General features: G+C 35.6%; 1 protein-coding gene across 1 annotated transcript in view; it reads left to right on the top strand.

Annotated features, from left to right (window-relative positions):
* Positions 1-203: 203 nt before the first annotated feature.
* Positions 204-22,915, top strand: part of LOC146136990 (uncharacterized) — a 39,691-nt gene continuing 16,979 nt past the window's right edge. The window contains exons 1-24 of the mRNA XM_083396308.1: positions 204-261; positions 1,407-1,595; positions 2,437-2,610; positions 3,850-4,125; positions 4,485-4,754; positions 5,753-6,016; positions 7,635-7,913; positions 11,260-11,529; positions 12,055-12,169; positions 12,420-12,610; positions 12,691-12,805; positions 12,879-13,060; positions 13,633-13,744; positions 14,699-14,883; positions 15,070-15,187; positions 15,515-15,705; positions 16,543-16,654; positions 16,731-16,927; positions 18,147-18,446; positions 18,831-19,004; positions 19,648-19,752; positions 20,377-20,591; positions 20,826-20,993; positions 21,282-21,465. Coding sequence (XP_083252434.1) covers positions 204-261; positions 1,407-1,595; positions 2,437-2,610; positions 3,850-4,125; positions 4,485-4,754; positions 5,753-6,016; positions 7,635-7,913; positions 11,260-11,529; positions 12,055-12,169; positions 12,420-12,610; positions 12,691-12,805; positions 12,879-13,060; positions 13,633-13,744; positions 14,699-14,883; positions 15,070-15,187; positions 15,515-15,705; positions 16,543-16,654; positions 16,731-16,927; positions 18,147-18,446; positions 18,831-19,004; positions 19,648-19,752; positions 20,377-20,591; positions 20,826-20,993; positions 21,282-21,465 — 4,444 coding nt within the window. The remainder of the gene's footprint in view (positions 262-1,406; positions 1,596-2,436; positions 2,611-3,849; positions 4,126-4,484; positions 4,755-5,752; positions 6,017-7,634; positions 7,914-11,259; positions 11,530-12,054; positions 12,170-12,419; positions 12,611-12,690; positions 12,806-12,878; positions 13,061-13,632; positions 13,745-14,698; positions 14,884-15,069; positions 15,188-15,514; positions 15,706-16,542; positions 16,655-16,730; positions 16,928-18,146; positions 18,447-18,830; positions 19,005-19,647; positions 19,753-20,376; positions 20,592-20,825; positions 20,994-21,281; positions 21,466-22,915) is intronic.

Below are 22,915 nucleotides of genomic sequence, written 5' to 3'. Positions count from 1 at the left end.
TAAACAATCTTCTCCCACGTATACCTAGCTTCCTTGCTGAGCTATTTAATCAGGGCTTTTAGTGAGTGGGATGTATATTCAGTCCATTGCAGAAAATAACTATCGTCCGTTCGCTTTACAAGGCTTGAGCAATTCTTTTATATATCAATTAGAATAATATAACGTTTTTAATGCAGGTATATTAGACTTTGTATAATGCTATAATGGACAGATTAATATTTTGGTCTCTTCTCATCGGGATTGCAGAAATTGGTTTATCAGGTGAGTTTGATTCGTTTACTGTCAAGGCACATTGAAACGCAGGCCATTTTGTCAACAAACCTTAATTTAAAGAAAATAATGTTCTAATGACTTAGATCAACACATAATTTTAAAGCAACCCCGTGTAAATATTTGATAAACGTTTCTATTACAGACGTCCTTTAATATTTCGTTCATTAATATTACACGATGCTACTTAAGTGCATTGATGCTGTTTTGTGTTTAATTTTATGTCCTACTATGAGTTGTGAAACAGCTAGAAATGTTTTTACAACCTACTAATTTATTAAACAATATTATAATGATTATTAGGTGCAAACCGTATAACTAAACGTAATATAAATTTACCGTGTTGCATTTGTTTCCACTCTTTTCTGAAAAACGTCCAGGTAATAATATCCATAATCCCTTGATAAAAAACGAATGAAATTATACTCTTTTTATACTGATAAACATCAAAATAAATTCAGGGAAAAATAAATATCACATTAAATAATTTTTGGTGGTATTTTATTCTTACACCGATATATGATTATTTGAACAAATGGACGACCGTATGACCTACCCCAAATAATGTCATTAAATATCAACATAGACAAAATTTTAGAAAATAAATTTAAAGTATTTTTCGAAATTATGATATCAACATTCAGTTAGGCGTATGTAAATACAGCACAATTTTCTAGTTGTGTATCGTTGTTATTGTGCTATATTTCAATAAGTAATGTTCAAACCGTTGAAATCATTGCATCAAATAGTAACTGTGGAACGTGCAATGTTGATTTGGTACAGATAGCACTTTACATCAAGTTCACGATCTTATTTCATTGAACATTCCTATAGTATACTCCCCCATTGAGTCTTCACTGGGTTAGCTGGCCAAACAATCCAAACCGAAACTTATTTTATGAAATTGCATGTTTCCAATTAACATTTTTGTATTAAAATCATATGCATTTTTGAATAGTCCTTTTTATTTATATCAAACTTATCAAAAGAAAATCTCGATTCAAAGATATATTTTGTGATACTTTTATTGATGTACAGTGTAATTCAAAGACGAGATTTTTCTAAAGATATAAATATATGACAAGTACATTAATTGGATTTTGTATATCGTTTTATACTTTGTTCCACGTTGTTAGACGCTGCAACATGCCAGGGAAGAAACTTTGTGCTTTCAAGCAGCAAAGCAATTCAAGCAACCGCCAAATCAGCTTGCAATAATGCAGGTGGTGTTTTGGCAAGTATTCCTGACGAAGCAACACAAAACCACCTCAGCACTCTCGCAAGCAACAAGGTTGGAAACGGGTGGACTGGAGGTTCAAACGTTTGTAAGTAACAAGAAAACTACAATGTGCTGAAAGTAATTTAAATACAATTGACAGGTTGTAAGTAAATATTTTATGTCAGACGCTTACATCGGCGGGGAACGAACTGGAAACGACTTTAAGTGGCCAGATGGAATAACATTTTCAACCTTATCAGGTTTGGATACGAATTCAAGTACTTGAATGTAACAAGTATAATAGGCGACAGCTACGTTACGTATGTCAAAGATCGCTAATGTAAACCACGTTAATTAAATGACTCGTTGCTACCGAGTAATTTGGTCAAATACATATTAATCAAATCTGTGTTTGGCGGTTTTTCCTAACTAGAAATATAATATTGTTCTTTGGCCTCCGCTAATGATTGTATATAGGGTTTAGTTTCATGGTAAAAATGATACAGTTTTCCAATCAATGAGCGCATCCTGGTTCAGGCCATGCCAAAAAAACTTAATTTCCTAATTTTACGTCACGCAATTGCATCACGTATACTTTAAATTGGAAAGTTTGCTAATGTAAACCAAACAAACGTATCTTTTTGGATTCCAACTACATATCATCGCTCGAGTTTGTTTAAGAACAGAACGTGTTTTTAACTTTAGTTATTTTATGCTCAACCTCTGAGACGTCATTCCTGAAACTTTTCATGAACCAATGTGGCGAATTGTGTTTTCACCATTTTCCTAACATACAACTTTACATAGAATCGAATGACCACTTTAAATAAAAATGCAAAATAAATTAACTTTTAGTTTTGTTTAAAATGTGTTTGTATTGCACTCCATCTTATCCGGATGGTCGTTTTTTGCAATAATGATCATTTCCCAACAAATGTTTAAAACAGGCGGTAGCTGGTCAACATCGGGATATAACGGATGGACAAGTGGAAGCGGACCTTCAGGCAGTGGAACATGTATGGTGTTTACTGGAACACGATCCGGCTCAGCAGGAAGTTACACTTGGAAGTGGGGAGATGCGTTGTGCACTGGACCATTCTACTACATATGTGAACACCAAGGTAACATAAATGAAATAAGTGTATAGTCATAGTGAAAAAAAATATTGCTGTAATTGATGTTAACCGTTGTATAGCTTTAGATGGTTCATACGCAAAATATAAAGATTATTGGCCTTGTTTTTCCGTTTTAACAGAAATTAAGCTTTGTTGTTTGCGAGTTCAGGTATAGGCATATTTTTCGTACAATTTTGCAAAAAAATATTCAAACATTTTTTTGTTATGTAGAAGCATTTAGAAAAATATAAAAAACTTAGAAGTCACGATATGTATGCAGAGAACGTTATAAAAAGTGATGTTATATTATTTACTTTTTTACGGTTACCAAGGGCGTTGTAACACGGTTTAGTCCAGTGATGCTAAATATGTAAAGCGTAATTTATGTTTGATAAAATTGATAGTAATCTATCGCATATGGCATTGTTTGCGTAATATCGCCACTGCAGTTTATAAATTAACAACACTATGTAGGCTAATTGCCTCCCAGAGCTAAAAGAGGCGTTTATAGGGATTCTATCAGTCTAAATGGTTATACAAAGGGCCTACACATCATGAAAGATTTAGAACCACTTTGCTGAAATCTATTTATTCGACGTTGCCTAAAAGTTTTACATAAACGCATTGTAAAACGTTTAAGAAACAAATATGATTAATTTGAATAGCAGCTTTCTTCCATGTTAGGAATCGACTTACTGCCAAATTTTCATGTGAAATTACTAAAATGTAACCTGTAAATCACGAAGTGCCATATTGTCGTTTAAAGTAAAAGATCTGTTGTGCATTGAAAATTTAAAAAAGGTTTTTAAAGTGGTTGGAATCACTAGAAATTTGGCAAAGCATGGGAAACGCAGAGTCGCAGATCGTGGGAGCATTTCCGTAAGGCTGGGGACATTTATTGTGCTTCCAGTCAGAACGTCGTAAAACTTGTCTAAACTTGCACCAACGTTTGTTAGTTTAATTTTAGCTAGAAATATTCACTGCGATCACTATTGCTGCCAGTGCTTTGTAACCAAGTCAAAGTCGCAGTCGGCTTGTTTGATTTTACACAGGCGGATATGTCGGTCTCTTTTACATTCGTCATTAACTACTTTATTTTAAAATTTTAAGATAACTGCAAAACCAACGCAAATGATATAAACCTTGTAACTGGTTAATAAACTGCATAGAATTAACTGTTTGCATATTTTTCTTATAAAAGAAATTAAATTGACGAACTTTGTGTTTTATTTCCTATCAACGCAGTGGACCGGAACTTGGCTGTGACGTCATCAACCAGCACACCAACATTGGGAAGCAGTTTGACATTCACAGGAACCATCTCTGGCTTTTACAACGAACCTCTTAACGTGGTTGTTACTCATGGTGGAACAAACACCAACGTTAAAAGTAATTTCGTTGGAACGAGCTTTACTTACGTCATCAACTTCGTCACCTCGTCACACAACGGAGATTTCGTGTTCACTGCAAGCAATAATGCTGGAACTTGTTCTGATTCAACAACTGTTCAACTTACAGTCGGTAAATCACTTTCTTTAAATTAAATAAATAAAACCTTGGACATTAAAAAGCCTCATAGGACAACCACAATTAAACAGTTTGAAATGCAAAGAGAACATATAACGGTAGTAATAGGTGTACAGTATTTTATTGATTAAATGTGTTGACCGAATTATGTTAAACTGTTTCCATAGCAAACATCAATTTAAAAGTTTTGAGAAATTTCCTAGAAAAGAGAAAATATTTTAAGTTAGCCATTTTTGATTATTATTAGTTTTTATATTCCTTACTACTTAATAAAAAGGACACCAATTTAGTATAAATTGGATAGATTGTTTCTCCTTTACTCTTTTGTTTGTGCATTTTTCACTGAACACAAGGCAACCCTACGAAGCCGAGTTCCGTGACATTGACCCCTTCAACCACTGGTGGAACTTCAAAAATAAAAATTACTTGGACGGCTGTTACCGGTGTGACGGGGTACAGGGTTTACTGGAACCATGGTAGTGCTCAGCAAAGAGACGTTACCCCTGGCACAACTACAACAACCACCATCACTGGCTTAACACCTGGACAAACGTACACCGTTGAAGTTCGATCTAAAAGTGGATCGATTGTAAGTGGGTCAGCTTCCAGTACAACAACAACAGGTTAGTTTAGCATGTATAGAGTGGAAATCATGTAATTATTATACTCAGGTGGCGTACGAAAATCAGAAAAAAACAGTTTGGAGGGCGGGTACAAAAGGTTGACAAATACACAATGTGAATTAAAATTATATTTGTTTATAAAGATAATAGCTTCAACAGCATTGTGTCAGAGGCACATTCAGGATAGTTATTTTAGTTGGGCAGTATATTTTTATAGATGACGTCAAAAGTTACGTCACATAACTAGTAACCCAAAACCTATTATGCGCATATGCGCAACATAAATCGGCTTTATTAATTCAATTAAAAAAACACTTTTGAGTGAAAGTTTAAGGGAGAAGTTTCTTGCACAGAAAAATGTTACAACAGCAAAGCTGTTTGTTAGGGAAACGCGGTGCGCATTATTATGCACATCTTAAAAATAATGGTCTTTATGCTGGCAATAATGGCTTGCAAAAAACTGCACAAAAAAGGCTGCACAAAAAAGCAAAACCTTTGCGCGAAGCACAACAATAAATACGGCTCGTCTATTTTGTTTAATTTTATAGTTTGACATGTGATGTGCTTGTAATAGAATGTCATATTGCGGAGAGGTAGTATTAGCTTTGTGCAATACACGTTGCTTTAACACTTATTAGGTTCATTAAACTTATAGGCCAACACAACGTCTAATAAGGGTCGTTATGATATATTTGAATATGGCCGGTATAGTCTCAGATGTTTTGACTAATTGATTAACTAATATATTAGCCTGGAATGCAAATCAACGTTGAGAGACGTTTGTACATACTGCGCCTTTTGTGAAAAAAATCACCTAGATATAGGCTGAAAAAAATTAGTTTTTGCCAACAGAGTAATAACATCCTAAAGTTTATAGCCTATTTAGATATCTTTTAATAACCCTCACAGTATATAAAGTGAGGTTGTATAACAAGTTTACACTGGACAATGTTTCTTATCCTTTACTGTTTTGTTTATACTTTTTTTATGAACCCAAGTGCCCACGCAACCGACTTCCGTGACATTAACCCCTTTAACAACTGGTGGATCTTCACAAATACAAGTGGCTTGGACGGCTGTTACCGGTGTGACGGGTTACAGGGTGAACTGGAACCATGGTGGTGCTCAGCAAAGAGACATTGGCTCTGGCACAACTACAACCATCATCACTGGTTTAACACCTGGACAAACATACACCGTTCAAGTTCGATCTAAAAGTGGAACTGTTTTAAGTGGTGCTACTTCACAAACCACAACAACAGGTTAGTTTAACGTGTATAAAGTGTAAATCAGGGCGCAATTATTTTATTAAAGTGGTCGTACGAAAAACAGACAACCGTGAGGCGCAAATAACAGACACAAAAAAAGTAGCTTAAACAGCTCAGAGGTGCATTCAGGATTTTTATTTCGGTTGAGCAATACATTTTTTTTATAAACGACGTCAAAAGGTAGGTCAAAAAACTATTAAACCAAAACATGTTGTTCTCAATCAAACTACGAAAAAAAGTAAAATCAACTTCATTACTTTTAGGTAAAAGGCGGCCTTTGAGGAAAATTTTGAGGGAGTGGTTTCTCGCACAGATTAAAAAAATGTTACAACAGCAAAGCTGTTAATTAGGTAAACGCGGTGCGCATTATTATGCACATCTTAAAAATAATGGTCTTTATTCTGGCAATAATGGCTTGCAAAAACTGCACAAAAAAGGCTGCTTTTGTACATGCTGCGCCTTTTGTTAAAAAAATCACCTAAATATAGAGTGAAAAAATGCATTTAAGTACGGTAGTTAAACTTTGGAAAACGTTTGGCCTTTGCAAATGAAGGTAAACAAAACCTGTAGGTCTGCTCTTATACCATATTAATTCCATTTAGAAGCATGCTACGAAAGCTTTTCAAGATGCGTTGTCAAATTGGTGCAAAATTTAAAAAAAGCCCGGCCATGATGATATTGAAAGCCGGCCCGCCGGACGTTTCTTTCAGGTCTGGTGTATAACTCTGGCGCTTCGTTATAAAGTTATGAACAGACACTTTATTTACAATTGTCACTTTTTTCTGGCTATAGTTGTTATTGCATACGACTGTACCGTTTACTAACTTTTAATGAAGTTTAAATTATAGAAAATCTGTATTTGTTAACCGTTTTAACACTTTGAAAAAGTGCGGTACATCAACATTATTAGGTAATGCAGTTATGAGCCAACGGCTCTTCAGAAAATTATCGTTAGTCCATGCGTTTGTAAAAAAAAGCAGTTGTAAAAACTTTTCTGATAGACGATAGCTATCTTGTCTTTCTTGAGCGATTTTTATTTACTTTTTCTTCCCAATATGTTTTTTATATGAAATGGAAAGCTTTATTTATATAAGAACGTGTTGTTTGCTAATTGTAATGTAGTTTGCAATAAAACGCATATACTACCGCACCCGGGTAAAAAAAAACGTGTTTTCTGTGTCCTTATTATTGCAAAAAAATAATTATAAGCCGGGAAGCTTTACTGGTGGTTTTCGACCCTCAAAAAATTTTTTTCCCAATAATCGCATAGGGGAAGTCCCTATATGAGCTCTAAGTTTTTAACAATTACCGGTTTTGATTTGAAAAGGAGCGTTTATGTTATTTTCTGCATTGTTTAATTTTAGTAACCAGCTCTGGATGCTTACGTGTTTAATGAAAATTATTTGTCATCTTCTACGTGCTCGTCCTAATTTGCACATTTGCAAGAAATCACCAGTTAAGAAATGCCGCCTATAATAATAACCGCGACCGAATAATCTGTTTATTTTATCGCATTCCTACGAACCGCCTTATATTAGAAAATAGTTGGTTGAACGTTTGCTTGTAAAACACTAAGGACAATCGTTCGTATAATCTGCATATTTCTTTTCAGCACCATCACCTCCGAATTCCTTAACATTGGCGCCGTCAACAACTGGTGCAAGTTCTCAGGTCGCAATTAGCTGGAGCGCTGTTGCTGGGAATGTAGTGACAGGATACAGAGTGACTTGGAATTCAACTGATGGTTCACCCACACAACCTTTAGATGTTGCTTCAACTTTTAGAACCACAACCGTCAGTTCTTTAACTCCTGGTCAAACTTACACGTTTGAAGTTCAAGCAATAAGCGGATCAGCTTTAAGTAACCCAACTTCGAAAAGCACAACAACAGGTAATCGGCTTTAAATTCTCTTATAACATTCCTTTTGACTCAAGTGCAATACAATGAGAACTGCATTTACCAATCTATAACGTATGGGTTACTTATTTCACAGAAGATTTTATTTACTTTTATTGCTTTTACTGCTTTACCATTTAGTTTGCCACTGACTGCATGGCCTTAACTACTGTATAATACAAAATATTTTGCTTTTTCATTAAATAAAACATGATGTAACATAATAGTTTAAAATCCTACAAAAATAACACCGATATTTTCCATATGAGCAAAAATATAATTTTGGACTAAACTAATACATTTCTTGTTGGTTATTAAAAATTCGAGTAGGTCCATTACACAAATACCACATCAACTATAATTGAATTATTTTCGATATGCAAATTATAAATTCAACCCAAAAGCTTCTTTAGAGCGCATATTTTTTTCCATGCTAAACTAAATATATATTTTTAGTATTTACTTGTTCATAGTTTACATGTTAAAACGTTATAGGTTGAGCTCGTACTTCGTTTTGCTTCAGATGGTCGTATATCTTTAATTTGATTTTGAACAGGTTTTAGCCGCAAATTTTGGCGTACATTTGCAATTGATTTTACAAGCTGTTTCTGTCTTATAGTTTAGTTATTTTTTTACCTCGTATGACGCATACTGAATTTCAGTAAACGGTTTACTTAGTATTTTTCAGGATATGCCGCATCTTGGATTTCCTTAAATTATTTTGTTGTTCATTCCACAAACACCAAGTTATGCGCATAAAAACAAAATTCAGATTTAGGTTTCCGTAAGAGTTTTGCATATCCTATATCCGATAACAACAAAAATTGAAAGCGAAATAAACAAACACAGAGACTGAACACATCTAGACACTAATAAGGCGTTTTAAAAGAAACATATTTAAATAGATCAAGGAAAAATTTTCAAGGTAAATTTGTCAATATATTTACTTTTTAGATCAAAATATTTCTCTTTTGGTCAAAGAGAAACTTTAGCATTGTTGCAAGCCGCTTTTTTATGCTCTTAGTTTTTACCTATATGTTTCAGTATCAACCAAACAACGTTGTATATAAAGGTGATTTGTGCGAATGAAGCCGTCACTATTACATACGTTTTACCATCGTGCAAGTTTGCTAAAGCCGCGCTTGCAAAAGTTGTATCTCAGCATGTAGTGATATGTGCGAATGAAAGGTGATATGTGCGAATGAACCAGTCGCTATTACATATGGCAGGGGTCGGCAACTTTTCGTATGCAGTGTGCCAGTTTATGAATAATTTCAAAAATCAACAACTCGCGTGCCAAAGAAAAAATTCTATGTTTGTTTTGCACAAAACAAGTTAAACAAACCCGAGTCCAAACTCCGGCCAAATGTGTAATTTCATCGAGTTCTGAGTCCAACTCAGACTCTATAGCCTGAATTTCACCTATTTACGTAACTAAAATAAGATGGGTATTCAGCAATCCACTCATAGGGATCATAGAAAATATACCACCATATGCTATTTCATCTTAATAATTTACAGTCTGCTGCCTTATCGGTTTCGAAATTTGGTACTGCGCATGCACACGTCGGACTTGGGTCTTTTTTTTTTTTTGAGAGTCCGACTCTTCAGCGCTGCTGTGATTTGACGCATCCTGGAAGACGCCGGTAAACCTAATTTCAGAAGTTAAATTCTTTAAAAATACCCTAACCTTGCTGAAAAAAACGAACTGTCACGAATACAACAGTGTGCCCGCTATTTTGGAATATACTTCGACGCTTTTCAGCTGATACCTCGAAGTGTTAACTATCAGTTTCGCTTTTAGCTTGGTTTCTCAATCGCACAAAAACACACGTGCTTACTTTTAATGTAGAACGCTCTGCTTTAACGCAGTAAACATCGCGCCAATTTTAGGGTATTTGTGACGTAATACGAACGGTTAACCGTGCACAACAAGTTTAACGCACACAAAAAATAATGTTAAATACAACAGTTATGATACTAATTTGTGACTTGATCTGGAAATGTGTGCAACCATTTAGTTAGCGCTAGGGTTGGTGATGTAATAATAATGTTAATGATGTAATACTGGTAATGGTTGCACTTTCTTAAGGTGATATATAACGTGCGCGTTAAATCATTTGGCGTGCCCTGAAAAATCATCTCGCGTGCCACTTTTGGCGCGCGTGCCAGGGGTTGCCGACCCCTGACATATGGTTTACCATAGTGTAACTTTGCTAAAGCCGCGCTCGCAGCCATTTAATTGAAACTTGTATTTGTCTTCTTTTGTAGCTTGTAACCTTATGTTTTAGTTATATAAAGCTATCTTCGGTAAAGTACAAAAATATATTTGCGTGTAGAAACGTTTGTTACTTGATTGGCTCGATATTAACAACAAAAGTTAATTGAATCTAGGACACTGAGCGAAAGTATTGCTTGAAACTGCTTAACAGTCTTCCTTTGCCTTAAAAGTTACATTATGTGCATTAAGGATCCGATGCATTTGAAGTTATATTTAACCAAAAACAACACCGAGATAATTATCGTTACAATGCGGTTCGGTAGTGATTGAGTCTTAAGGACATTTTTAACGAATAAGACTATAAATAATGTTTTTGCCTAAATTGTTCGTATTTCGCTGGAATACCAAAAACCAAACCAAGCGATTAGAATATATGTCGCTTGGAAGCGGCAACTATCGACTGGCGTGGTATTTATACAAATAGGCCACGTATTTCCAGTGCCTGATAGTTCAAGAAAAATGTGACCTGTGTTAATTGATAGCGATTGATCACAACAATGCCGAGAAATGCTTAACGTAAGGGACAATGAGAACTCCGATTTTTATTGGATGTGGGTTAGGTATAATGTTAAAAACAGCGACGTTGCAGGTATTCTCACAATATTCGACAGCCATACGTGAGACAAACCATATATATAAGGTCTACTAAAAGCTTATGAAGGTAATTTAACGAAAATAATTCTAATCTGTATTAAAGATATCGTCGGTTCAAGAGCCTCGAATATTAACGCAGCAGTTTGATAAAGTCCTGCGGGTATGTTGTACATTAATAGGCCCGGGACGCAGTAGTCGTTAAACTGGCAAACGTAATAAAACAATAGACTAGGATTATGGGCATAATATACTTTTTACAATACCAATCATTACAGTAAAATAAGTTTTTCATTGCATACAACCGACAACCATTTTTTACTCTCCAATCCGTTCCTGGAAGAAATTTCCTGCCAAATTTAAAAATCCCCCCTTTATGGGCCGAGCTTCCATTAAAAACACTGCCTTTGACCATTTTTTTTAACCAAAGTATTTTGTATGTCAATGATTATATTTTTATTTCTGCAGCTCCCTCGCCTCCTAACACTGTGACGTTGACACCTTCACAAACACAAATCACAATTAGCTGGACAAACGTTCCTGGGGAAGTTGTAACTTCATACCATGTTTACTGGACAAAAACAACAACTACTGTAGGATCTGGTGCTACTACAGTCAATTCACTTCAAACGAGTTATACGATCACTGGGTTGACTTCTATGATAAATTATAAAGTACAAATTAGGAGTTGGAGTGGTTCAGCTAGCAGCACAATAGTTTCATTGACGACTTCAACAGGTATATTTTCAGTCGAATTAAGTTGTTTAAAACAAGGAGTCGAATTGTAGCCGAAGCGGAACTTTACGAACCGGTTCTTAGCTAATTTTATTTCGAAACGTAACCAACCTGAACCACGCCACCAAACTTTAAATAGCAGTTGACATTCGATATTAAACCCTACATTTATTGACCCACATTTGTAGGTTTAACACAAATAACATTACATTCGAACTGGAACTTTATAAACCGGTTTTCAGAATAAATTTAGTCGAACCGGAACTATTAAATTGCCCCGAACCGAAATCGGAACTGAACTGGATTTCGAAAAAAATCTTGAACCCGAACCGAACCTGAACCGGAAAAGTTAAATGGTTCGACTCCCTTGTTTGAAATAAATTACAATAATAAGTTAGGGAGCTTTACTCTTCTGCTCATTTATATTACGTCGATTGTGTTAAAATATTTAACTTTTAACTTAACTTGTGCAATCATTTTACTGTCACAGTGTTTCACATATATACCTGAGTTTGAATTGGATTTCAGGTTCAGTTGCTGTCAGTTTTCCCGTCACTTCACCTCTAACAGTTGATTTTGAAGCGGCCACATTTGTAACTTGCAAGTGTTCGGGATATTACGAGCCACAATGCAAATGGTTCAGGTATCACTGATTTTAAGTGCATTATTACATGTTGCAAATTCATCGTACGACTGTTAATAGCATGAATGTTTTCTATATTTTAATTTTTAAATCGAAGCAAGTGAAATAGTTATCAAAACAAAATTAAACCTATCATTTGTCAAATTAGCACAATTTGTGATGCCAAACAAATGACGCTCTAAATAGAAAATGGCTGTCTCATTTGAAAACCAGAGTGTAGTAAAACACACATTTTGTTTAATTACAACAGAAACAACATCGAACAAACTACAGTTACTTCTGCACAAGTTTACCAAACCTCCACCACAGCAAGTGGAAGTACGCCAGGAACATCTACACTTCACATCAACATTGCAGATCCAAGTTACGCGGGTCATTACGAATGTAAGGCGACCAACTGGGATGGAAGTGGAACGAAAACTAAAACTCTAACCATCCATGGTGAGTAGTAGAAACTAATATCAAGTTTGTTTGGTTGTCACGAAACATTTGTTTAAAACGTGCTTGATTTTTTCACACAGTAAGGCCAACTATTGCAACAAGTAGATCCTCTATTGATTTTACTTCATACAACACTCCACAACAAGTTTACTGCGAATCACGAGGGCACCCCAAGCCTACAGTTGATTGGACGAGGTATTGTATAACCAGTGCAGTCTTAATCGCAGCAAAACGGAAGTTATTAAAGAAAACGTTTGCCGGTTTTTAGGTCTGGCTCTTCGGTTGCTACAAGTAACGGTCTGAAAATCCGTCAATATGAAGCGAGCTCAACTGGTTTCTACGTAAAACAAACCCTCGACATCAGTCTTGAGAATGTTCTCGAATGCGGGGAGTACGTTTGCAAAGTTACAAGCTCAGTTGGAAGCCAACAAAAGTCCGTAACTGTAACAGGTAAGTTTTAAACAGTCGGTATTATGTGAGAACATTTGTCAATCGTTTTCCGCATTTTATAAATTAATTATTGAACCTCTTGAAATTTGTTTACTTATTCGTCGTCCATTTCAAGGAAAATACCCTGAAAAAGAAAACGTTAATATGTTAAGCTGAAAATCGAAAAAAAGTATAAAAGCAAGAATAAATAAATGTATCCAAAATAAAGTAAAGTTTAATAAACCACGTTTTACTTGTAACTGCTTTTCAATCAATTGTCCTATGTTGGGTTTGGTTTAGGGACTATAAACTTTTAATCGTAGCACCATAACTTGCTTTTTTACTAAACCAATTTTGGGCATCCATACTGTTGATATTGTCAAAGTGGCTGTTTAGTTATTATATGACGTAGTGTTATATCGGAAAAAGGAAGCTCATTGAAACGCCCTGGTCGCCCTCTGCCGTACAGCGCCATTAGTGCCACAACCTATACGTGGGCTTTTATAACTTGATCAGTGAACGGTTTGGTAGATTCCTTCGCAGGTTTACAATTTCACTAAACAACGTTTTTTGCATTTCTTAATGGAATACAGTTCAACCGAAGGTAACATTATCACCCACTGGGTTGACTGCAAACCATGGAGAATCAAAAACTGTTACTTGTACCAGCTACGGATTTCCAATGCCGAACATCACGTGGAAAAAGTATGTATCGAGTTTTGTCATATGTCGTCGCGCAGTGTTGAGAAGTTCGGGCCGAGCAATACTTCATCTATAGCTAGTTTGTTAACCTGTGCTGTTTACTTAGATAAGTTTATTCCTAATGCTTTAGGTCATACCGGGGCTTACTAAACATTTTCGTTATGCGACTCATTATAAGTTATTAAAACCCTTAACGTCAGTAGTACATAGAAAAATCCTTGTGGCCTGCTTTTGAACATGTTTGTTTAAAAACGTTTGTAACTCATTTGATTTAGTTTTTACATTTGCTTTTGACAACCACTGCTAAGAAGGGCAGCGACCCTTTAGATTAGTAGGTTCTGGATAATATAACGTATAACTTTCAGGAAATGGCGCCTGATATATTTTTCTGTGGCCAGCTGATACATTTTTAGTACGATATTGTTATCCAATATTTTCTAAATGTTTGAAAACGTTTTGCGTTGCCAACTGACGTCATTACTGTTTTGAAACAAGCAAAATAGATGAAGTTGAAACGCAAATGTTATTTTTACTAGGTTTGTAGACCAAAATTTGCTTACATGTAAGGACCTCTAGAGACCTTTGTTTTAACCTAATATTGTTTTGATAAATTTACCGTTCGTGCTAGAAATCGTTTGGTTGATTTGCAAATCATTGCTGTAATTCAGAAATCTATTCTGTATCGGATCGGTAGCGATGCCAATATAGATGGGAAGAGTATAGTCTACCGATGATCCCACTTGGAAGTTTGTATTGCCTACGCTCCGATAACATCCAACATATCTTTTTTTCCTTAGACCTGAATCTTGATTTGTTAACTGCTTAGGATATTATTATTATTTTTTACCAAAGTAGTTTGAACCTGAAATACCTTGGTTAAATAAGAGCGAAATATCACAACTATAGTCTATCACTGCTAATAAAAATTACAAAACCTATGTTAATATTTACTTTTAGGTCAACCCTGTTGGTTTCCTCCGACACTAGCCAACAATATTATCAGACCATTTCCACCGACAGCACAAATTATCGGAAAATAGCAAATCTACATCTAACAAATATTGGCGTTGGTTTAGCAGGGCGATATCATTGCGAAGCAAATAACACAGGAGCAGTTCATAGTGAAACATTGCAACTTCTGGGTATGTATATACTTCTGTACTGGGTATGATTATTTTTTAAATACATCAGGAGCCTTTAAAAGGTTAACGAATTAGTAGATCTGTTGAAGGCTCCTATAGTGCGTAAACCGTTATAGTTCATCAAAAATCGTTGTACTTCAATGTGTATACTGCATCTTTATATTCTTAAAATAATTATATTTTTAGTTCGAGCAAATATAGCTCTTTCACCATCATCGACTTGGAGAGTTACACAATTTCCTGAGTCATTCTACGTCGACTGCGTGTCTTTCGGATGGCGCCAGCCTAACGTTGACTGGTTAAGGTACAGTTGATATGATGACTACTCAATTGACACATATGAACCTTTTGATAGTTGAATGAGAGTCTTGGTACATTTTAAAATTGGCCAAATGTTTAATAGAATTAGAGAGTGAATTTCGCTTGCAAGTCGACTATGGAACGATAATAAAAGACTTGGTGCTTACCAAACATAATTTAAAGCATTTTATCGTATAGTCAAATAAAACTAAACTTCAGCACCTGAACCTTTCAATATTTTAGTCGGTATGCTTATATCAACAGTTTTCTAAAATAGCTATTTTTTAATAAATGTTGAAGTTTTAAACTAAACGCGCATTTATTCATACAGAAATGGCCACACAATAACCAATATATTGGCGTCGGTTGAAGTGCACCAAGTTGCTACAGCAGTTTCCCACACCCAAGTGAAGTCGCGTCTCCACTTCACAGCCACGAGCATCGAACAAGTTGGAGCTTACAAATGCACAGCAAGCAACAACAATCCCCCTTCCGCTGTTAACACCACGTTCTATTTACAAGGTAGTTCGAAAAGTGATGATTTTCAGTTTGACTTGGTAAGAATTTCGTATGTTTCGAACACTCCAAATGCAGTGACGTTTTTATTTTTCGCAGCAAAATTTATTGCGAAATATCACTGTCTGGATATACAGTGCAGATTATTATCCATCGTAATTTAACCCACATATGACAAAATACTGATAGCGATTTAACGAAAAATATAGACTACTGGTTTGCGTTTATAGTTTGACTTTATAAAGGTTTTGTATTATCCAAAAAGTCTATTTATTACTTCTTTAAGTTACCTAGAATTTATTGCGCAATAACACCGCTATGATCATAACTGTTTATGCATGAATTGCTTGTAGATATGGATAAACAAAATTTTAATAGGCAGTTATGTTGGTTTAATGTTATACAACAAAAAAATTATTCAGAATGTTGGTTTACAAAAAGGCAGGTGTAACGTAATGGCTTAAGGCTGGCGTTAACAGTAGGTTTGTGTCTATTTTACCGACATTATATAGTGCGACTGCTGTCGCCTATTTGATGCTGCTTAGTATAAACAATATACATAACGAAATCAATGCTTAGTATATACGTAAAAAAAAATAAAAATCTTTCAGTCTATACTTAAATGTCCGCACCTAAAATGCAAGATTAGAAAAGTGTATGCTCAAGGCAAAATTAAAACTTTTACTCAACGGACATTGCTTTAAATACAGCATCTATTTTTACTTAAAGATTATTTACCTGTTCAAAACATTTGTAAACAACAAGTGTCATAAATCGAATGCAAGTTAAACCATCATTTAAGTTTAATTTGTTTAAAACGTTTGCTTGTTGTCTTTGTTGCAGCAAAGGCCAACATTTCCTTATCGAAGACAACGGTGTCGGTGACACATGGCGCAAGGTCACAAGTTAATTGCACATCGTTCGGATTTCCACAATCAGAAGTATATTGGACAAAGTAAGGCACCCTTAAACTTTGCAGCAAATAGATAACGAGATTAACATACAATAAAACTAAATTGTGATTTAAACAGAAATTCGTTGAACATGTCAACCAATACTGGCGATGGTATATACCAAACAGTCCACAAAGAGACAGCCTACAAGATTGTGGCGTCTTTGGAATTTTTGAAGCCTTCGCCCAATACAACAGGAAGTTTCGTATGTCACGCCAGCAACACAGTCGGTGAAAACAACTTAACCTCACTGCAAGAAACTTTAACGGTTGCTTGTAAGTTGTACATAATACACACTTTAGCCTCAACCTAATTAAGTGGATATTATGCAGCCGGAATCTTCACGAACGACACTTGAATTAATATGTGTATATTGCAGGTAAACTAGTTTTGCAAACACCGCGCTGTTTAGCTTTCACAATATTAAAAACATTCAAAAGAAATTCCGTGAGCCTCTAAATACAACGTCCCAAGTGTGTTTTTAGGTTATTTAGCCACAATTTGCCTTAAAGTTACCTTCAGTTGTTATATTAAAATTAGTTTTTATAAATGTACCGCTTGAGATAGAAATCACGGCGTTTGATCGCAAATTACGACCGAAATTTCGATATCAAGTTGATATCGGATCGACACCGACTAGTACCGATACTACCAGTTGGCATAGGTATCGTCCTCGATCCGATGTTTTATCGGCCCTGTCTAACAACCATATACAAGTCAGATAGGATGCTCTCGGCCACAACAAGTTTACCGGCTTACCAAGGATTTCCGTTCAAGCAAGGTCAGCTCAGAATAACTAGGCTTCACTTATTGTGAGATTCAAACTCACTACCTGGTACGAGCATGAACAGGTTGCAACAGACAACGGTGATATAAAATGTCAGTGTCTTGCATTTAACCTGCGTTTACCTAGTTAGTTTGGAGTTCTCAACCTGTTGGACCACACACGAGCAGTTTTCCAGTCACATACGATGGTAGAATACAACCGACGCAGGCGTAGCCGTAATACTGTTGCGGCCATATTAAGCTGTAATCAAAATCCAAAACTCCTAGTTCAGTGATTCTTGAACTGTGCGCCTCGATAGATTCTCAAGTGTGTCGTGAATTTGTTTGTAAGTAAGGAATGTAATCTGTTGAACTTAAAAATAGACACTAAGACAAGTATGCGACACTTGGAACACACTTTAAAGTAGAAAAATGATCACAATATTTTATTTACGTGATGCCTTGTCGTGTATTAAAAGCGAGTTTCGAGTTATGTTATGACAGATTTATAAAGTAAGTCGCAAATTGTTTTGTATTTTTGTTGTGTCCCACAAGCTGAAAAAGCTTGAGAAACACTGCTCGAGGTGGTACCCAGTCAACAAAAGGTTTTATATTCAGTCGTTATCCCAGTTTTATTGAATTAAATATATCCTGTTGTCATATACCTAACTTTATTGAAATACTTGATGCTGCTCCGTTTAATACGGATGCCATTTTTAAACATTTCAGTTGCCCCAAGGTTTCTTAACGCGTCATCACCAGCTGCAGAATTTAGCCAATTACAAACGTTGAATTGCACGTTTACCGCCGACCAGTCGACCACCTTTCACTGGACCATAAACGACCAAAACGTCACAATCAACAGCGACGCGTCGCCAACCTACGTCACGAACCACAGGACAGACAACATAGTGACGTCACAATTAATCGTCAATGCATCCGTGATATTTGGCGCCAACGCAACTGCGAAGTGCTGGGCAAAAAATAAAGCTGGAACATCAGAAAATGCGACCATAGTCTTAAACACAGGTAGCGTGTTAGCATCATTTTCTTTCCAATTAAAGAATCATCCTGAATTCGATTGGTGAAAAACGATTTTGATTGCACGTTAATTGATAAAGATCTAACTAAGTGCAAGACTCAGAAAACCGATTACGTTTCCTTGCTTTACGATTTTGTTTCGTGTTTTGGTACTGATGATGCTCATAAAAATTTAATATATTTATTGCGTAACTTTATAACAGACTAATGTTCGGTTTTAAGTGTTTTACATTTTTTGTTCTCTTATGGGTGGCATACTAGCATTTAACTACTTGCATCTATTTTAGCTACAAAAAATGCATATTATGATACTTTACCGCTGTAGTCGTGCTCTTTATTAACATTTTGCCTATTACACGTTGTTTCACGTAGATATTCAATTTCTTGGCGGTCATTATTACAACACTCACCAAAGCGAGCTCGACTACCCGAATGCAGAAAAGTACTGCACAGATCACGGCGGGGAACTACCATCAGCTACCTACGTCACAAACAACTTTCTCCCTTCCATCATTGCTGCTCTTCCAAATGGAGTTTGGGTTCAAGGTATACGAATCGGGAAGCTAGTCTGTAAACCACCAAACACACAGCGTATGCTATACTTAAACGCCGTGGCTGTTAAAATAGTTGAATTCGCATATGTATTACCCTTTGAGTTTGTCAATTGTCTAGTGGCGTTACCCCTTTATCTGAAAATATACCCCTTTCTGAAAATGGTAAAGGTATAACCTGCAATTAACTATTAGATAAACAGTGTATGATAACCGAATAGTTTTCTTTTCAATATTCATTTAAACTTAATGATTTAACAGTATGCTATACTTTTTTTATTTTCGGCGATAAAAGATCAGATCCAAGAGTACTATCGAACTTACCCCATTAAAATTTTTAAATTACCCCACTAAGATTATTTTACCATTAAGAACCACTGCTTTTACTGAAAGTGTGTCGTTTTGGACTGAGGTAACCTGTTGGCTGTAAGTTGCAAAAACCGTTTTGAGGCAAAATATGTACTGGACATGAATTTCCTTAAAGCAGGACAAATATAGTTTGAGGTGTAATCAATATTTTGCGTGCGTTGTCGATTAGGAACATATTTTCGCTAAAACCAAACCGAAAAAAAGCAGAATTTTTTTTTTCAAATGCTTAGTTTGATCTATGCTGTTCTAAACTTGACTTAAATTGTCAGGGAACGACTCAGTGACAAATCACACACCTTGCCTTAAAGCCGATAACACCTCAATTTACCCAGCAGCGTGCATTGGAAATGCTTCGTTCGCCTGCGTTTTTCCAGGTAAAAGTTACTCATAACGTATAAGTCAATGTGACAGATTTTTTTAGCGTATTTAATCGATTCTTGTCATAATTGCAATTTCTTGCTTGAGTTTCTTCTATTGTGTTACAATTTACGATACAGCAACTACTTAATAATGGTATCGCTCCGAGTTGACATTATTTTTTTTATCATGCCCATTTATGACATAAAATGTCCATTTTATACGAATCTATTAGTTCTGAATTTCTTGGCTCGAAATATTTTTATTCATCTGTGACTCGTATGTTGTGTATGTTTCGTTGAATGATATGGCACTACAAATCCCTTTTAATGTGAAGTTGCTTGTACTAACAGATTGTAGCAAGTTATGGCATCATGGTTGTTTATCGAGCTCCGTAGGTAGAGCAACGGTCCCTCTATGGCCGCAACCTCACTGCAGGCTAGGTTTTGTTCTAGCCTTTAATAAGCAATTTGTGACTGCAGTTTTTTGTTTATTCGGTTATATGAGGATATAATATGTATGATGGTATGATGATTCATGCCATCGCCAAAATATCAATTTCTTGTTTTTTAAGCTGACATTGGTGCAAGTTTGCTGTGTTTTCTTAAGCACAGTATTTTAAAGCAAAGCAATGTTTTCAGTTATTGAGATTTTGGAGGTAAGCAACTGCCATCCAGACAGCATCGAAGTGAAATGGAAAGATAAAGCGAAGCTCCAAGGCGGCATTCCTTACCGCTTTACTGCTAACAACACTGGAGAATCCCACATTGACATGAATACCACTGAATACTCTCCAACCAATTCGTACTCAGCCAAAATTGGAGGCTTAACATCTGACGTTCAATACACATTACAGGTCAGTGCAACAAAATATATAGTTTTTCAATTAGTAATTCAATAGGCTCATTAGGGCAACTACAGGTTAAGCCCAATTTTTTATCAAATATAAATGTTGATGTTTAGCCGATTATTAAATCAAATAGAAAGTTTTCGAGATTCGTATAACAGATAAGGGCTGTTGATGTTAACTCCAAACCCTTAAATTTCTTGGTTTGCCTTCTTTCCTTAAAACGAGCTATTTTCCGCTTAGTTGGAGCTGTTTACTGCCATATCGAAACTTCCAGAAGCTTCAGCGATAAACGGTTCTACTTCAAGCATATTCCAAAGTGTCACTAGCGAAATGAATATTCAAGGAGACGAGTGTGTTGTCACAATCACAATTCCTGACAAGCTTCTCACCGATATTACAGATATCAAGGTCAGAACAAGTTATAGAAAACAATTAGGGCTATAATTTAGTTTGTTTGACGTATTACAACCACTATAGGATGAACGGTCTGACCGTTTTAACCTCAGGGGATATTTATTTTTATTTCATTGGTCCTTACACTAAATTAAGTGTACAGTAATAAGCTCAACATATAATAGAGATTGTTGTGCTATGTTCATGCATATAAATCAAATCATAAAAACATAAATTGATATTAAGACCTATAAAAGCACTTAAAAACCCACAAAAGTTATATAAATCATTTTTACTTTACAGCTGGTTATTGAAGGGCCTAGTGCCGAACCCCCCGGAAATGTAACTCAAATTTCCAAATCTGCCGCGTCCTCTGTGGTGCACAAGGTCAAGTTGAACGAAGGAGAGTCTGTCAAGGTCAAATTTCAGCCGGTTACTTCACAATGTCAAGCAACCAACTTGCAAGTATCTGGAACTTGCCAAAGAGGTGAGTTGCACAGAGAACAAGACATAATTTCCCATATAGTAAGAAAAATGATGGCAAGTAGTAGTTGTTTAAAGTTTAAATTCGTTTTCAATGATTTTGGTTGATATTAAGATGAAATATATTGTCCAAGTGTTGTTGTAAACAAGTTACTTCAAAATGACTTAAGTCGGGCCATTTAAAAAACAACTAAAGTTAAGTCGTTTGCTGAAATACCACGTCAAGTCCCCCCGCAATTGGTTTTGATAGCAAGTCAACTTCAATGCATATAATTGACATAAAAATAAAACGTTAAACGATTAAATTGGGAAATTCGCCCGAGTATGTGAAATAGCTTAACTAAGAATAGCTAAACGCGATATACAGCAAGAAATTTGTATTTCACATGCAGACATTGAGATAAAAATCCATTTTTGGTCATTTAAGTCAAATGACTTAAGTGCAGTTAAATGAAGTTATTTTACTTAAGTCAATACTAATATCTCCAACACAGAAAGCTAAGGAATATTTCCTAAGGCAAATGGTTTGGAATAAAACAATAAAAGAACAACGCTAAATAAATCTTTGCATATATGATTCTCTACTGATTTTACATGCACCATAGCATAAGGTTAAACTAATACGTCCAACCCTTAAGAAAACCTGTGGTTATTTGTTGAGGCATAATGTTTAATTTATTAACTTAGGAAACGCTGTGAGTCATTATTCGTTGCAGTAGCGCTTATTCATGCTTGGCGGCAATTATATAGCGCTGTACCAAACCACAGGCCGGCTTATTTCCTTTATTACACTCCCACACTGCTTTAGTTCCTTGCTCCATTGGTTTTACGCTTTATGCATTCGCTTTTAAATTGGAATCATAGCCGAATAGACTGAATTAAAACAGATCTTTCCCAAAAGGGTTCGGAGAATCTCTATAGGTTCAAGCAAAGAGCTTGGGTTTCACGAGTAGGCCTAGATCAATTTGACACAACGTGCTACATTTATATAAATCCTGTGTGTTTTTATGTTAAAGCGTGCAGTGCAATAGACTTAAATGATGCAAACAATGTTTATCAACGATGTCCCGCGATAAAATGTTTAATTATTTTGCTGTTCAGACATTAAAGTTTTCGAAAAAACGTATGCATTTCAATTAGTTCATTCAAAAAAATTGTGATAAAATTCCTTTACTGAGCATTTGTTGCCCGTCCGCTACAAAATTTCAGTTTTAAACCGGTTCGCAGTGCAAAAAAGGGTTGCCGACTCCTGTAAAATCACTTATCAATTCAAAGTTGAACCGTCCGAGTGCAATATTGAATATGTGTTTGTGTACAACTGTACAACAATTTTACGACAAGAAAAAATATAGAATACACTTTTTCTATCTTACAACAACACAGTTTTTACAGCACGGTTTATTTTGGTTTGGGAATACCGGTATTGCATTCGACCCATATTTGTTAGAAATGAT

Source organism: Ascidiella aspersa, chromosome 8, assembly GCF_963924565.1.
Source record: "Ascidiella aspersa chromosome 8, kaAscAspe10.2, whole genome shotgun sequence".
Classification (NCBI taxonomy): domain Eukaryota; kingdom Metazoa; phylum Chordata; class Ascidiacea; order Phlebobranchia; family Ascidiidae; genus Ascidiella; species Ascidiella aspersa.
This window is presented reverse-complemented; position numbering and strand designations above follow the sequence as displayed.